We start from the raw sequence: 17114 nt of genomic DNA on the forward strand, positions 1-17114 counted from the left end.
GACTAATCTGATTTCACTTGTTCTTAAACTGGATTCTGAGGACCAGCTTTACTCTTACTTCATTTCTTGCCAGACCTCTCTTCGTTTCTTTGGCTTGATTCCCACTGGAGTAATTTTTCACCATTTATTTCCTTTTTCTCAGCTTGAGGGTATCTCCTCTGATTTCTTTATCTTACGCATTTGTTTTTGTGCAGATGTACAAGGACATGAACTCAGGGCCTGGGAGTTGTCCCTTAGGTTTTTCAATCAAGGCTGGCATTTCTACCACATGAGACATAATTGCACTTCCAGCTTTTTGCTGTTTAACTGGAGATAAGAGAATCACAGAATCTCCTGCATAGGCTGGCTTTGAACTGTGTGCCTCAGATCTCAGCCTGCTAGGTAGCTAATAATTACAGGCATGAGCCACTGATTTCTAGCTCTCTGATTTCTTTAATCCTATTCCATTTCAATCTGGGGTTTCCCTAACAAGTAAAATGGGAGAGAGGGAAAAAGGAAAGACAGTAATAATTTCAGCTTCATCTCTAAGATAAACTGATGTCAGAGAAGAAAGGAATTGGAAGCATAGAGATTTAATGCAACAAAATTTTTAATGAGCATCTACTTTGTTCAGGGTGCAGTAGTGACTTCACATAGAAGAGATGGAATTTTAATAGGCAATGATGGAGGATGTCAAGGTATTCCAACCACAAGGACTAGCTCACCTGTAGTCCTGGCTACTTGGAAGACAAATGTAGGAGAATTGCTTATGCCCATAAATTTGAAGCCAGCCTTAGTAATACAGCAAGATTCTGTCTCAAAAAATATTAATAAAATATCAAGCATGTTCAAGGAATGATAGTTTAGCTCAGCTTGAAGGGAGTACTAGTACTGGTGGGGACAGGCTGGAAATGTGGATCAAAGCTCTGTTATGAAGACTTTGGATATGCACCTTTTTTTTGGGGGGGGGTCCAGTTGTGGGGCCTGAACTCTGGGCTTGGGCGCTGTCCCTCAGCTCAAGGCTAGCACTCTACCACTTGAGCCACAGCGCCACTTCCGGCTTTTTTCTTTTTGCTTATGTGGTGCTGAGGAATCGAACCCAGGGCCTCATGCATGCAAGGCAAGTGCTCTACCACTGAGCCACCTTCCCAGCCCGTGGATATGCACCTTTTTTAATGGGGGGCATATCAAAAGCTGTTAAACATGGCAATGACATAATTACACATGCATTTAGGGCAATACCCTAGCAGCAGCATGTGTGGCAAACTGAAACAGGAAAACCTGAAGACCGAGATTCTGAAAAAAATGGAGGCTGCTATACTCAACGTAGTTGCTAATATAGTCTGAACTAATCTAAGAGGATGATGGAGAAACGTATTTCAAGAAAGGATTTGTCACTGTGAAATATGCAGAGAAGATAAGAATAGTGAGTGGAGATAAAAGGCATCTGCATTTGGTAATTGGAGGGCACAAATAATCTTTGAAAAAGGAATTTCAGGATGGTTTTGGAAACAGATACCCAATCATATGGGGTTTAAAAGGATGTCAGGAGTGGAAAAAGCGGCTCCTCTCCATAGGTGAGTATGACAGAATTCAGTTTGATCAAGCTGAATTATTTGATCAAATAATCTTGTTTACGTTAGAGAATAAGAATGAGATTTAGGAATAGACCCAATTGGTCAATGATTTCCTCTAGCAGAGTAATTCAAATTCCCAGGTAAATTAAATTCTATGTATCACAAAATGACTATATTGACATATTAGGTAAATAGAATGTAGATTGATGAACTCAGAGCTGAAACAATATTGAAAATCCATGTTTCCAAGTGTAATGTGTCTCCATTCAAATTGGGAGTCCACAGGGAGGATGTTCTTAACAAGTACATGTGACCTGTTGCAACACTAGTCCTGAAATTGATATTTCATGAATTATTCATGTGCATAGCAGGACTCAGATCCCTGTTATGTGATCCTCATTTATGGCTTTGATCTGAGGTTCATGGTTTTTATAAATCTACTGAATACAAAAATGAGAGCTGAACACATAATTTGGGGTCTGGTTAGACTATGGGCCTTGGGTTACCATCACAAAATTATGGCAAATGTGTGCTATGGCCTCCTAGCAATTTTCAGATTGCCAGCACGTTTTAACAACTAGAACTGACAAGATGACTCTAATTTCAACCTTGCTTCATTAATATGAAAATGCTTTGAAAAATAGATCTTTGGCTAATGAAAACACCATCTGTTGATGGCTTTTTGCCACTGTTTTCTTACATTATGAGACATAATTTGAAGAAAACACTGAACATTTACTTACTCACTTCCTATTCATTTACAAGGAATTAAAGTCTTGTCTCAAACTGGAATTGATTCTCAATAGAGAACATATGCAAAGGGAAGCAGAATTGAAGCGATTATGCAGTCTATTTCCCCACTCATTCCTTATCATGCCTAGCACTGACAAATCATTTGGAACTAAAATTTCTGGGCCACTCTAGGTTTCAATGACTTGATTGATTTGGTCAAGTAATTATCTGGTCTATACAGTGGCTGAGTAAACATAGAGGATTTGTGTGTGTGTGTGTGTGTGTAAAATCTTATGTTATTGAGTTTTAAGGAATTTGTTATTTCGCCCTCTTCTTGTATAGTCTAGTTAATGACTGGGCTAGGTTCCCTCTGCCCAAACCTGGTGAGTACAACTTTTATCAAAACAGCTAAACTGTGACAGCAAGTTAGCCAAAGTGGCAGAGAGATTGGAATGGAGATATCTGCTGGGAGGAAATGAGGACAAGAGATTGGCAGGGTAAGCAGGATGAAGCTCCATTTCCTGCTGCAGGAGGTAATCTCTGGGTCCTTCTCTGCTTCCCTTTTGTGAGGGCTAGAGAAGCCATTTTAGCTTATGACACTGTGAGAACCTGTTCACTTTCAGATGGTACCATTCTAGCAAACACACCAAATGTGCATGTGTCTAAACAGCACAAAATGAGGGGAAGATTTGGCTATCTTTTCGTACTTGAGATATTAGAAGGGCTGCATTAACTAAATTGGCAGTCTACACTGATTCCATTTTCACCAAGTTCCATTTCATCTATGTCATATAGATTCAGACCTTTGTGCTCTGTAGTTATCTTTCTAAGGGATGAACATATTTTGCTATCTGAGAAGCCAGGAACAGGCCATTCTTCTTCCAGACAGCATCCTATTTAAAAAATAAATGGCCTCTCTAACCCTCTCAAATAATTGCTGCTTTTTTCCCCTTCTCTAGATCCAGTTTATTTCTGGTAACATTTCTCACTGGCTCTCTTAAGAAACCTAGCTGTATGTAAAAACATCAGCTCTTCATTATTCTTATGGCACAAGCTGGGCTCTAATCTCCACTTTGCATGTTCTGGGAAGGCACATGCATTCCCACACAAGTTTGCACACTTACACATACACTGACCTGACACTAAGTCTTAAAGCTGAAAACGGGATGTAGCCTTTCTGTTTGTTTTATTGAAACATCTAGTATTGTTATGAAATGCCTGTAAGCTCTCCTGCTTTCCAAAAAGTACAAGGGGAACATTATCTAAACCTGGGCAAGATTCAATCTTGGAGTTTTAATGTGGGAATTGAACCTTGGGTAGAGAGGGTAGGAGAGAAACATGAAGAAGGAAAGAAAAACTCATTCATGAGTCATCCCAATTGATAGAAGATAACTTTGTCTTTAAAAACAATCTGAGCCAGTGACTCCATTTCCTCTTCTTTGGTATCTTCTTTATGAGCATACACTGACATCCTCCCATCTTCCAAAAACTACAAGTCAGAATTTTGGGGTGGGGGTGGTCACATTCTACCTTCTTTCTTAGCTGCTTGTCTTAAAATACTTACTTTGCTTTTGCTTCAGTCTGTCACTTTATGTATCAATTACATATGGCCTTTCAACAACAGAACACACCATCTGGTTAACAAACTGAAGCCCACACCCTTATGCCAGAGTTTATTCATTCCCAAAACATTTATTTGCTGTTGTATAGACACAGGCTACATCCCAGAATGAGATGCGGGTGATACACTGGATGTATATCACATAGGTCTACTCTACTTGAGGCTTGTAAGAGAATCGCTATTCAGGCAAAATAAAACAAGTTGTTATCTCCTACATTTCAGAAGACTCTACAACCTTTGAGCAAAGATCCAACCTTCCTATTTCCAGAGTAGTATCAAAACCATCCCACATCCCCTCCACCTTCACTTTAGATGCATATGTCACAATTAAACCTCCAGCTTAACTTGGTAAGTTATTATTTGGACCGCAAGAAAGAAAATCTAAATCCAGTGTTTATTTTGATTACACCCACTCAGAATAGTGAGACAAAGTCAACTCAATTTTCCTGGAGGCATTGGGTTATATTCTACTTGCACTGTTCAGTGCCATCTTTTCATGTACATTCTCTTCTTTGTTGTTCATATGCTCTCCCTTCACATCTAATTTCTAATACATGGTGTTCTGCAAGGCTCGATCTACTGAGTTGACCTCACCTCAGCTCATTACTGCACAGCTTTGTCTTAGCGCTGTAGACATTGAAATTCATTTCTATAGCCCTGATTTTGGCGCCCTGGAAAGGCCTGAATTTCAGTTCCTCCTAGAGCACTTATACTTTCAGTATTAGAGTACTCTGTGCTGTGCTTCCCCTCTTCTACATGTTTGAACACAATTTCTTTCCTGTTTAGAACCCTCCCCCCTCTATGACCCCACTGACATCCCCTAGCTGGGGTTTGCACAAACTCACCAAAAGTCTCTTCTACCATCCCTCTTATGCTTTCTTATAATTCTCTGTGCTTATTCTGTCCTTAGTTTTCTCTCCCTTGATACCAAGCTGAAAACTCTATCAGATCTGAGACTATGCTGTGCTTTATCACAGTAACCCAAACACCTCTCCTGGCATGTAATAGATATTCAATGAATGATGAATTAATGAATGAATGACCCATAATCACAATTATCTCAAATGTAAAGTCAAAGCATCATCTATAATCACTTGCTCATTCTCAAGTCCTGCCAATTCTTTCTTCATGGACTCTCTAATTGACACTTCTCCAACAAGTTCATCTGTGATGTTTTGTTTTTGAGCTTGATGATGCCCTTTGCCTCTGTGCTTCAGAGCATTCTATGCAAATTTCTGTCATAGTGCTTACCATACTAATTCTGTAATTGCCTTTTAAGTCAAAATGCATCATGGCAAAGACTATGTCTGGTTTCCTGTGGCCCCTGCTCCTACCACAGTGTCCAAAGTAAACTGTAAACAAGGTGTTTACTGTTTCTTCAATAAATTAATGGATGAATCCTTCAACTAAATTTCTGATGTTACAGCTAAACTTATTGGCTGTTCTAGCTTCAGGGTAGACAGGGAATATGGCATTGCTTAATTATATCAACCTTCCATGCGCATGATAGCCATTATCACATTTCCCCCTTAAACTTCACTGTTTTGAGTTCAATAATTCTCATTTCCTTAATCTTTCCTCACCTATATTATATTTTTGTATTATGTTTCTTTGCCCAACAATAACAGACAGGATTTTCATCAATCAAGCAACAACGTGAGTCAATATTTTGCAGACTGTTCTCAAATGATCTTTACCGCTTTCAGATGTTGATGAGAAGACTTGGGGCAAAACAACCTACACCCAGAAAGATATGAGCACATATAATAAGAATATCTGCTGGGCACCGGTGGCTCAGGCTTGTAATCCTAGCTGAGATCTGAGGATCACGGTTCAAAGCTAGCCTGGGCAAGAAAGTCCGTGAGACTCTAATCTCCAATAAACCACTAGAAAACCGGAAGTGGTGCTGTGGCTCAAGCGGTAGAGCACTCGCCTTAAGCTGAAGAGCACAGGGACAGTGCCCAAGCCCAGAGTTCAAGCCCCAGAACCGACCGCCCCCCCCCCAAAAAAAGAATATCTACTTGTTAAACTTTCTCTCAAACCAAAGTAGCAACAGAAGACAGAAAACATCTTTCAACACAGGGTTCTATTACTACTAAGTATAGAACCAGAAAAATCAATAGAAATCCTGGAAAATGGCATACTGATATACAGCCACAGAGTCCTTCTTGGCCACTGATTCATGCAAGAATATACATGCTTGTATATGATACATATGTATGCAAATATATCCTCTTGAAATCCTGTCTCTCATAAAAACTCTCTTTCCCTCCCTCCCCCCCTCTTGGACACCAGTCAAGATATCACTAACTCTCTCTCTCCCTCCCTCTCCCTCCCTCTACCTCCCTCTCTCTCAGACACCAGTCAAGATGTCACTAAACGGCTCAGGCTAGCTAGGCTCAGCCTCAGTTTCCTTAGTGCTGGAATTACAAGTGTGAACCACCAAGCCTGACCCTAAAGATGTTTCTCTTACTCTTTGTTTTTAATGGGGGGGGGGCCAGTGCTGAGGATTGAACTCAAAGTACTCAATAAGCTCTCAACCTCTGGAGTCACACGTCCAGCCATTTGTTTTCATATTTTGCTTCTGAGATAGGGTCCTGTGGACTTTTCCTAGGTGGTATAAATTCACGACACTCTTATCTCTGTTTCCAAGCAACTAGGACTTTCTTCTTTCATATTCCTATTGGTTTAGAAATAGTCAAATGCTCACTGGTACATAATTAAGAGGGTACCTGTCTTAGCCAACAGAAGTGGGTGTCAAGTGGGTGAATAGACAAATGACTAGGAGAAGGTGGCAGCTGAGTGAGAATGGAAGAATGGATGACAGAATGACTGAGTAGGAAGGACAAGTAATCAACTGTGATAAGATTCTAGAATATCATATTTTCAAACCTTTAACTCTAATCAAAACTTTCCTTTGAACATTCTCCAAGTCCCATATCTCTTGTTTCCTTGTCTGTCAATCTTTAGCTCTCTGTGTCTCAGTCTCTCTTCATGTGTATATGTGTGTGTTTGTGCACATACATGCACCCCATGCTTGTGAATGTGCATGCACACATATATTTTGCTTTCCCATGGCAAAAGGCACTCTAATTCCAGGTAATTTTACAGCAACAAAGTCCTTGTATGTAAATGTAACTTCATTTAACAACTATTGTAGTAATGAATTTGTGGAAATGTAATGAGAAAAAGAAAATGTACTTGTTTATTCCTTTCAGGAAATTCCTGTATTCCCACTGATTTTCATCAGCTATATTTTTGGCAGGCTATGGGCATGGAAATGTGAGGACATCACTCTCAAAGAGAATTGTAATAATCACATCTGATTTATACAGATGTCACCAAAGGGTTAGAGAGTTGGAAAATCCAGCAATCAGAATGAATAGGCACTTAAAATTTAAGACATGCCATACTTTTTCTAACATTCTGATTTTTAAAATTGTCAGTAGTTCACAGGAGGCATTTTTCAGACTTCTAAAGTATTCATAATGGCAAGTCTGATTTATATTTGCTAAAACGAGAACCAAAGCAAGCTACAGACACTAATGTACCTCCTAGAAAAATATAACAAAGCTAGGTGTGGTGGTTTAGGCCTGTAACTCCAACAAGCAGAAGATGAAGGCAGGAGGATCTTGAGTTTGAGGGCAGCATGGGCTCCATAGTGAGTTCCAGGAAAGCCTGAACTAAAGAGTAAAACTCTACCTCAAAAAACCAGCCTAGAGCCCAGCGCCAGGGGCTCACACCTGTAATCCTAGCTACTCAGGAGACTGAGACCTTAGGATCACAGTTCATAGCCAGCCCAGGCAGGAAAGTCTGTGACACTTTTTTTTTTTTTTGGGTCCAGTCGTGGGGCCTGAACTCTGGGCCTGGGCACTGTCCCTCAGCTCTTCAGCTCAAGGCTAGCGCTCTACCACTTGAGCCACCGCGCCACTTCCGGCTTTTTTCTTTTTGCTTATGTGGTGCTGAAGAATCGAACTCAGGGCCTCAGGCATGCAAGGCAAGCGTTCTACAACTGAGCCACCTTCCCAGTCCCATCTGTGACACTCTTACCTCCAATTAACCACCAGAAAACCGGAAGTCGCACTGTAGCTCAAGTGGTAGAGCACTCTCCTTGAGCTGAAGAGCTCAGAGACAGCGTCTAGGCCCAAAGTTCAAGCCCCACGACCAACAGCCTATATGGTGGTGTACACTTATAATCTCAGCTATGTGGGAGGTACAAAGAGGAGGATCAAGTTCTGAAGCTCACCCAAGCAAAATGCACAAGACCCTGTCTGCAAAAGCAAAAGGTCTAAGAGCATGGTTGAGTACTTACCTCTAAACCACAAGGCTGTGAGTTCAAACCTCAGTAGCACCAGGGAAAAAAGAATTTCCACAACCATGACAGCTTAATTTATTTAGATTTTTATTAAATATACACGAGGTGTGCTAGAGCTCAGGAAGATAGATAGATAGATAGATAGATAGATAGATAGATAGATAGATAGATAGATAGATAGATAGATAGATACACACATAGAAGAAAAACGGGGAGGGGAGGGGAAAGAAAGGGGTAGGGAATGTTTAATCTCTAGGACATGCATTATACTTATGGTGTGTTGAAATGGACTTGTAGAATTTGAATTGAGCATTAAAGAATAGGTAGAATTTCTAAGTAGACCAAATTGAAAAGCAAAAGTGAAAGTTAAAAATGAAAGCTGGGCACCAACGGCTCACAACTGTACTCTTGTCTACTAAGGAGGCTGAGATCTGAGCATTGTGGTTCAAAGCTGGCCTGGGAAGAAAAGTCTGTGAGATTTTTATCCCCTATTAACAACAAGAAACCAGAAGTGGAGCTGTGGCTCAAGTGGTAGAGCACTAGCATTGAACAAAAAAGGTCAGGGACAGTGCTCAGACCCTGAGTTCAAGCCCCAGGACCAGAACAAAATCATAAGAACAAAAAGTGAACGGAATGTTTAGTGAACAGGAGATTCATTGGGGTAGATGAAGGTAGCATATTCGAGATTAGTAAGGGAAAACAAAAATGAACATCACAGAAATTAAGTTGTACAGATTTAGAATATTAAGTTGAGTCTGTCATCAATGGAGAGCCTCAGAAAGTTGATCTGCTTATGAAGCCAGTATTTATTTATTTATTTATTTATTTATTTTTGATCCGGTCCTGGGGCCTGAACTCTGGGCCTGGGCGCTGTCCCTCAGCTCTTCAGCTCAAGGCTAGCGCTCTACCACTTGAGCCACAGCGCCACTTCCGGCTTTTTTCTTTTTGCTTATGTGGTGCTGAGGAATCGAACCCAGGGCCTTAGGCATGCAAGGCAAGCGCTCTACCACTGAGCCACCTTCCCAGCCCCTGAAGCCAGTATTTATTAATACAATAACATCAATCTTTTAGAAGAGGAAAAATTTATGTGATGCTGAAAATTTATGTGAAGCAGTTATAGAAATGTGGCATATACTGTGACTATATATACATACAAACTGAGAGAGTAATAATAGAACAAATAATTACTCTGGTATGCTTTATGGTACAGGAACACCAGTATTGTTTTTTTTTTTTTTTGATCGGTTGTGGGGCCTTGAACTCTGGCCTGGGTGCTGTCCCTGAACTCTTCAGCTCAAGGCCAACACTCTACCACTTGAGCCACAGCGCCACTTCCAGATTTTTCTGCTTATGTGGGGCTGAGGAATTGAACCCAGGGCCTCATGCATACAAGGCAAGCACTCTACCACTGAGCCACTTTCCCAGCCCCACCAGTATTCTTTTAAATAAAATAATTAATTGACCAGTAGTACTCTTCTGAAGGATGTGTTTCTTATAGCTGAATTCTATATAGGTAGGCTTAAAAAATCAAATAAGAAGTAAATACCCTAAAAACTCTCACCTCTTTTGAGTATGTATTAAGGAGACAAGATAATTTCCAGTTATTCTGACATTCCCCCTATAACATAATTTGCTTACTTTGTTGAACATATAAATACTAGAGACTACTAATCCTAATCACAGAGGTTAGTACCAAAAAGGCAACTCTAACTAGATACTATATTGGAAATGAACTTTACAACTGGGGGCAGGAGAGGAGTTGGGGCAGGAGGAGGGGAAGAATGGGAGGAAATTAGAGAGTAAATTCATTACCTTACTTATGTAATTGTAACCCCTCTGTACTTTACCTTTATAAAATTTTTTAACAAGTGAAATTCCAGAGTCAAAAAACAAACATATAAATAAAAAGAAGCACTACCTCACATACAGACCAAAGAGTTAACACCCTTGATATAAATATTTAGATATATTGCTTAGAGGTGTATACACACACACACACACACACACACACACACACACACACACACACACACCCCATACAAACACACTAACAGCTTCTGCAACTCAGCAGTCTCCTTTCTCCTTAGAAAAGACTCAAGCATGGGCTGGGAAGGTGGCTCAGTGGTAGAGTGCTTGTCTTGCATGCATGAGGCCCTGGGGATTCCTCAGCACCACATAAACAAAAAGAAAAAAGCCAGAAGTGGTGCTGTGGCTCAAGTGGTACAGCACTAGCCTTGAGCTGAAGAGCTGAGGGACAGCGCCCAGGCCCAGAGTTCAGGCCCCACAACCAGACCCCCCCCCCCCAAAAAAAAAAGAGAAAAGAAAAGACTCAAGCATATCAAGAGACTCTTAAAGGCTTTTTTAATTTAAAATTAATGCAAAGAACTAAGTATAAGTGACACTAAAAGTCAGACTTCCTTTCTGGTTAATGTGCAGAATTAATATCCTTTATATCCTTTCATACTTGGCAGCACACCAAAGTAACCCCTCCTTCACACATGGGAATACATGCACACGCACAGGCACACATACACACAGAACCTCCTTCTCCTCTCTGATGTCCAAGATATTCCAGACTATATAACAAATCACACATTTGGAAGTGATTCATATGTTTCCACTCTCCATCTGAATATAAGTGAAAAATAGTTTCCATTTAATTTATAATCAGAATTTTCTGCACATTTCCTTAAAAATTAAAGGGAAAGTATTTAAAATCTGGCCTTTTTCCTCCAAAAATCACTGCATAGCTGCAGACTAAAGTATCTTTTGATAAAATACTTTTCTGTTCTTCCATCTCTGGAGATGATGGCTATAACTGCATGATGCCAAATGTCTATTCAATCATCCAGTGTTTTCATGTTTTCAAATAGCTGGTATTCAGTAGATACAGGCTTACTCTATCCAGTGTTTTTACAGTACATATGGATGTAGAGATTTCTGTTTGGAATATTTCTCAAGGCCAGTGCCTTATTATAGTCCTAACACCTGCAAATATTTGGCAGATTGTTCCATCCTGTCCATATCCCTTACTCTTCCTGCAACTCCACCCTCATCTTTTGCCAACATGTAGCTGTAAATATATATAATATTTCCTTTTCTTGATGTTGCTGGTCATTTAACTACAACCAATAAAATATGCAGTTGCTGAAGCAGAAAGAAAAGTTTTAAATTGCATTTCATGGGAAAAACTTAGGTCCAAAACAAAGTGATAGCAGGCTATAGTAGAAAGGATAGTCAACATTGCCAGGCACCAGTGGCTCACGCCTGTAATCCTAGCTACTCAGGAGGCTGAGATCTGAGGATCTCGGTTCAAAGCCAGCCTAGGCAGTAAAGTCCGTGAGACTCTTATCTCCAATAAACCACTAGAAAACTGGAAGTGGTGCTGTGGTTCAAGCGGTAGAGCGCTGGCCTTGAGCGGAAGAGCACAGGTACAGCGCCCAAGCCCAGAGTTCAAGCCCCACAACCGACCAAAAAAAAAAAAAAAAAAGAAAGAAAGGATAGTCATCTAGAGTCTGAATTTCAGTTACAGTTCACTCCAAGCAATTCTGTGACTTTTAACGAAATAACCTATCAAAGCCCATTTGACTAGACCAGATCCAAGGCCTAACATATTTGATTCTAAGAATTGAGGTCAATGAAATTATTCTCCTCTTCAGCCTTAATAAAAATGAGCAGGTCACCTTGAGTGAAATCAAAAGATAAACACTGACTTTTATCTACTTTACATATTAATAGTTATCAAAAGAAGCACAAACCATTGTTAGTGTGGCTATTCTCGATAATATCTACAGTAAATTACAGAAGAAAAATTCATCCTATTCTGAGTACTCACCACCAACATTTTTACATAAATTCAAATAAATTTTTCAGATCTGGGAGAAAGAAAATCTCCACTCCTGGGACTGGGAAAGTAGCTTAGTGGTAGAGTGCCTGCCTCGCATGCATGAGGCCTTCAGTTCAACTCCTTGGTACCACATAAAACAATAAATAAAAGAAAATCTCCACTCCATTTTTTCCCCTCTCTTTCCATACTGTCTGTATCTTCTAACTTGGCCTAGGTCCACAGATCCTATTTGGGAGTACTAATCTCAGTATTAATTTCAACTCTTTTTTTGTCTAGAATCTTTGTTAAATGGCTTCCATTTTAAGGGAAATTATGCCACATAGCAGGTAGGTAACGAGAATAAAACATTTAGGTAGATCTGACATTTGTTAACATCCATATGAGGTAGGGAGACTTTAAAACTAGTCATTTTGACTTGAACATAAGCATTATATGGTACAACATATAGAAATATCACAACAAAGCCCCTTTGTACAATTAACATGTCAAAAAAGAATAGAAGGAATAATATATGCCGTAACAACTTTAGAAAGCTGCCCAATGAAAATAAATGAAAGATTTGGACCTTAGGTGAGGATTGTAGACAAGTTCTTCAGCCTGTAATCCAACAATAGTCAACTTGAGCACAAAATTTGATACTGGATGAATTTATTATCTTCAGGTAAATTTTTTTAAATTTTATTTTCTTGTAAAGATGCTGTACAGAGAGGTTACAGTTATATCAGTAAGGTGATGAGTACATTTCTTGTTGGGCATTGTTAGCTGGGTATTTAACCATAACTCCTAATATTGCAATACACTGAAGTTTCTTTTTTAAGCCAGGCTTGGATTAGCCCTGGGTTCAGTGCTTAATAACAAACTGTAATGACCAATGACAAACTTTTGTTTCTTTACTGTACTGAGTATGCAAATATAAACATACACTAATGTCTTCCACTAAAATCTGTCATCTGCAAAAATACACTCAGACATGTCCACCCACACCTACACAGTGACACACCCAAGCATATGCAAATGATCACCTATGCTAATTGCAGTACACCTACACAAGTATTCACATACTTAAAAGAAGAGGTAAAATGATAATAGAAAAGATAATGTGTAATATGTCACTGACAGGAGAAAGGCTGTTGCTTCCCTGAATGGACTTCTAGTGGATCTGGTCATTTGCCAACACCTCCACAACTCTCCAGAAGTGTATAAATAAAAGCAAATCCTAGCAAGAGCTTCTGGTGAGTAGATTATGCCTCAACTTGAAGTTAACTCACTCATGACTCATTTTATTAGGGAACTTGCTAACTACGTAACTACATACTACATTGAGTCAGTTATGTGAGGGATATTCCCCAGAATTCTTACCTTGAGTTTCTCAAATCGATCATTCAGGGAGGCGACCTGATGGTCTCGGTGACGACCCACCAGTTTGCATAAGGCACAGATCAATTGGTCATCAGATACACAGTACATGTTCACTTTCTCATTCTCATGGTCCAGACAGGTGATTCCTCGGAGATGTGTGTCTGGCACTGGTTCCACCAGGCGATGGCTGGTGAAAGGTTTCTTGTTGGGGTGAGTGGCCCGAAGGCAACGGTCACAATAGGAGACCTCACAGGTGATGCATGTTTTCACAGCATCCCTTGGTGGGTCCTGCTCACAGAACTGGCAAGCAATTCGCTCACTAGACATGGCGGAGCTGGGCCTGTAAGTCCTCTCCCGGCGGCTCTCACTTGGGGAATTAGGCCCACTAACTGAAGCCTTCTGGAAGCGATCAATAATGTTCTGCAGGGTCACATTCCTCTTGAGGCCATCCAGGCCCCGGTGGTTCAACGAGATAACATACCGGCACGTAGGACACTGGAAAGCAGTAATAGGTTCAATGGATTCACCAGAGCTACAGCTTGAGACCAAGATGCGATGGGCACAGCTGAAGCACAGGCTATGAGCACAAGGGAGCAGAAGGGGGTCTTCAAACAACTCGAGGCAGATTGGACAGGTCAATTCAGACTCCAGTGTTTCCATCTTTAGTGAAAATAATCCTGCTGAGGCATTAAGAACCACAGAGGCTGGGCTTTCACCTGCAAGGAATACAAAACAAGCATCATTAAGCATTTTCAAGGGAAAGTGGATATAGCATCAATTGTACTCTAACCAATGGAAGCCATATATGCTGGACTCCCTAGGGATGCTTGAGCAATACAAAAGAGATTTGGGTATTAATCAGGAAGCCTTTCTTCCCCTTTCAAGCATTGTTTTTGACAAATGCTTGAGTTTATTTTCCTGCACTAATAAATAGAACTGAGTGGCCATCTCTGAATCCTAGTTTCCTGATTAAAACACTACCATTGCAGCTCATGGCATTGGTATGGATCATTCTTTCACATATTCTCCACTGACATCCTTTCTCCTGGATTGTGATGAGATGGAGGCCCTGCAAAAATCTCAATTTCCATTGTCCAACACCGTTCTCTATTTCACGTCAAGACAAGATATAAGGGCTGCTCCTGTTTCACATACAGTAGAAGGAAAACAAGGCTATATTTCAAACTAACTCACTACTTCCTGGAATGATTCCATTCTGAGTCTGCATAAAAGAGAGAGAGAGCTTAGAAAAATGCAGTTCTCTGTGCAAGATAATAAGTTCTTCTTCAGAGTGTGAACTTAAATTACTTCCTATTACCACGTGGAAATTTCTGTTCTATCTCATTTCTAGTAAACTGAGTTACTAGAGACAAAAGATGATAGTTTTCACCTTCACTTTCTTTCCTCACCTTCAGAAAACTTCTCATTTCAATGAGCTAAATGGGGAATACTTTCAACTTTTTTACTTATTCAGCAATACTTGCTGATCAATGATGAAGTCATATTACCTTGTGGCTTCAGTTTGGTGTCATTATTAAATGCCTGCTGAACTCCCACAAGCCTGAATAAGTTATGTTTCTTTTCATACTTTCTAAGGTACAACATAACACAAGTCAAGTTCTACATAGAGTTTAGCAGGCAAGAGGCTAGAACTTTACTGATCTGGTAACATAAATTTTAGTGTGCATCAGAAAGTAAAAGAAGTCACTAAGTGATAAGAAATTAACCACTCAGTCAACCAATCTGTTCACCCATGAGAATTTCCTATAATGCATGTATTATATATTTTATTGTTTTCATAATGATGATATACAGAGGGGTTACAGTTACATAAATCAGGTAATGAGAACACTTCTTTTTAAACAGCATCACTCCTTCCCTAATTCTCTCCCAGTTTTTCCTTCCTGTACCCAATCACAACGTAGTTTTTTGTGAGTACTACTGCTTTATTTGTTCACCCTTTATCCCACACTTTCTGTGCCCCTATTTACCCTCCCAAAACAGACAAACTTAGAAACAAGATTGAGCTGAACATACAGATACTTATTACCATGAGCTGTCCATTCATTAAAATCTATCACATAAATATTGTAAGTTAGACTTAACTAAGAAAAATATAAAACATATTGTTGGAGAATGTTCATACTATTTATAGAAATGGGAAAGGAATCTTTTGAGTCTGACTAGTTTTTATTCATCATCTCATTGGCATTAGTAATCCTCATCAGGGCTTGAAATCTGGACTATAGTGTTGATATTTGTTCAGATATTAATGTTTATCAGTGAGAGCTGCATAGCCTTTTTATGGGATGCATAAAGATGGAGTACAATTATACTCAATGCAAAGTACAATGGATGCACAATCTAAAAGCTGCTTCTAAATCAAATACTTTACATGCACTGAACTATTTGATGAAATCTACAGAAAATTTGTCTGTAATAGAGAAGGATCTTACTGTAAAACCACAACTCTCAGTTTAGTATTTTCAAGGGTTAATGTATAGCCTAATGTAACACCTATCAGCATTCACCTGCATAGGTGAAAGCTTTATATAAAGTGTATCTTATGGAATCTTAGAATTGGAAGGGAAGATTGGGGGGGGGGGGGGCGGTTTGAGCCACAGAGCCACTTCTGGCTTTTTCTGTTTGTTTGTTTTTGGGGTTTTTTTTGGCTTTTTCTGTTTATGTGGTGCTGAGGAATTGAGGAATCAAACCCAGGGTCTCATGCATGCAAGGCAAGCACTCTACCACTGAGCCACCTTCTCAGCCCTGGGAAGAGTTTTTAAAGAGGAAAAATTACAGCTTTCATTGAAGGCAGGAATTTTGCCTTCAAGTTATTTCTCTCTGTGTTCAAATTCAACATGTCCATAAGTGAACTTTTTTTTTGTCTGTGGTGGGTCTTGAACTCTGGGCCTGGGTGCTGTCCCTCAGCTCTTCAGCTCAAGGCTAGCACTCTACCACTTGAGCCACTGAACCACTTCCAGTTTTCTGAGTGATTTATTGGAGATAAGAAAGTCATTGAGGGCTCGGAAGGTGGCTCAGTGGTAGAGTGCTTGCCTTGCACGCATGAGGCTCTGGGTTCAATTCCTCAGCACCACATAAGCAAAAACAAAAAAGCCAGAAGTGGCGCTGTGGCTCAAGCTCTAGAACTTATTTTTAGCCTTGAGCTGAAGAGCTGAGGGACAGTGCCCAGGCCCAGAGTTCAGGCCCCATGACTGGACCCCCCCCCCAAAAAAAAAAGTCATCGAGTTTCCTGTCCGGGCTGGCTTTGAACCACTATCCTCAGATCTTAGTCTCTTGAGTAGTTAGGATTACAGGTGTGAGCCATTGGTGCCCAGCTTCATAAATGAACTTATATACCACCACTACTGCCATAAAAATAAGTCTATCACACTTTCAACTTTCCCTTCTTGGTGAATATTACCAACCAAGCTTAGAAACTTAGGAGCTCTCTCACTTATCATTTCAACCACCAATGACTTATAAAACATTATGCTTTAATTTATATGTGTGTGTGCATGTATGTGTATATATATACACACATATATGTATATACATATATATGTATATATACACACATATATACATATATACGTATATATGTGTATATATACACATATATACGTATATATACATATATATATATATATATATATATAACTGTAACTGTAGCTAATTCTGCTC

At 39.8% G+C, this 17114-nt stretch overlaps 1 protein-coding gene across 4 annotated transcripts in view; it reads right to left on the reverse strand.

Annotated features, from left to right (window-relative positions):
* Positions 1-17114, reverse strand: part of Mid2 (midline 2) — a 107538-nt gene that overhangs the window by 77012 nt on the left and 13412 nt on the right. For all 4 annotated transcript variants that reach the window (XM_042690088.1, XM_042690087.1, XM_042690090.1 and 1 more), the window contains exon 2: positions 13431-14146. In XM_042690088.1, the coding sequence (XP_042546022.1) occupies positions 13431-14090 (660 nt within the window). In that variant the 5' untranslated portion in view covers positions 14091-14146. The remainder of the gene's footprint in view (positions 1-13430; positions 14147-17114) is intronic.

This window comes from Dipodomys spectabilis, unplaced genomic scaffold (genome assembly GCF_019054845.1).
Source record: "Dipodomys spectabilis isolate Male_0828 unplaced genomic scaffold, ASM1905484v1 ptg000132l, whole genome shotgun sequence".
Taxonomy (NCBI): domain Eukaryota; kingdom Metazoa; phylum Chordata; class Mammalia; order Rodentia; family Heteromyidae; genus Dipodomys; species Dipodomys spectabilis.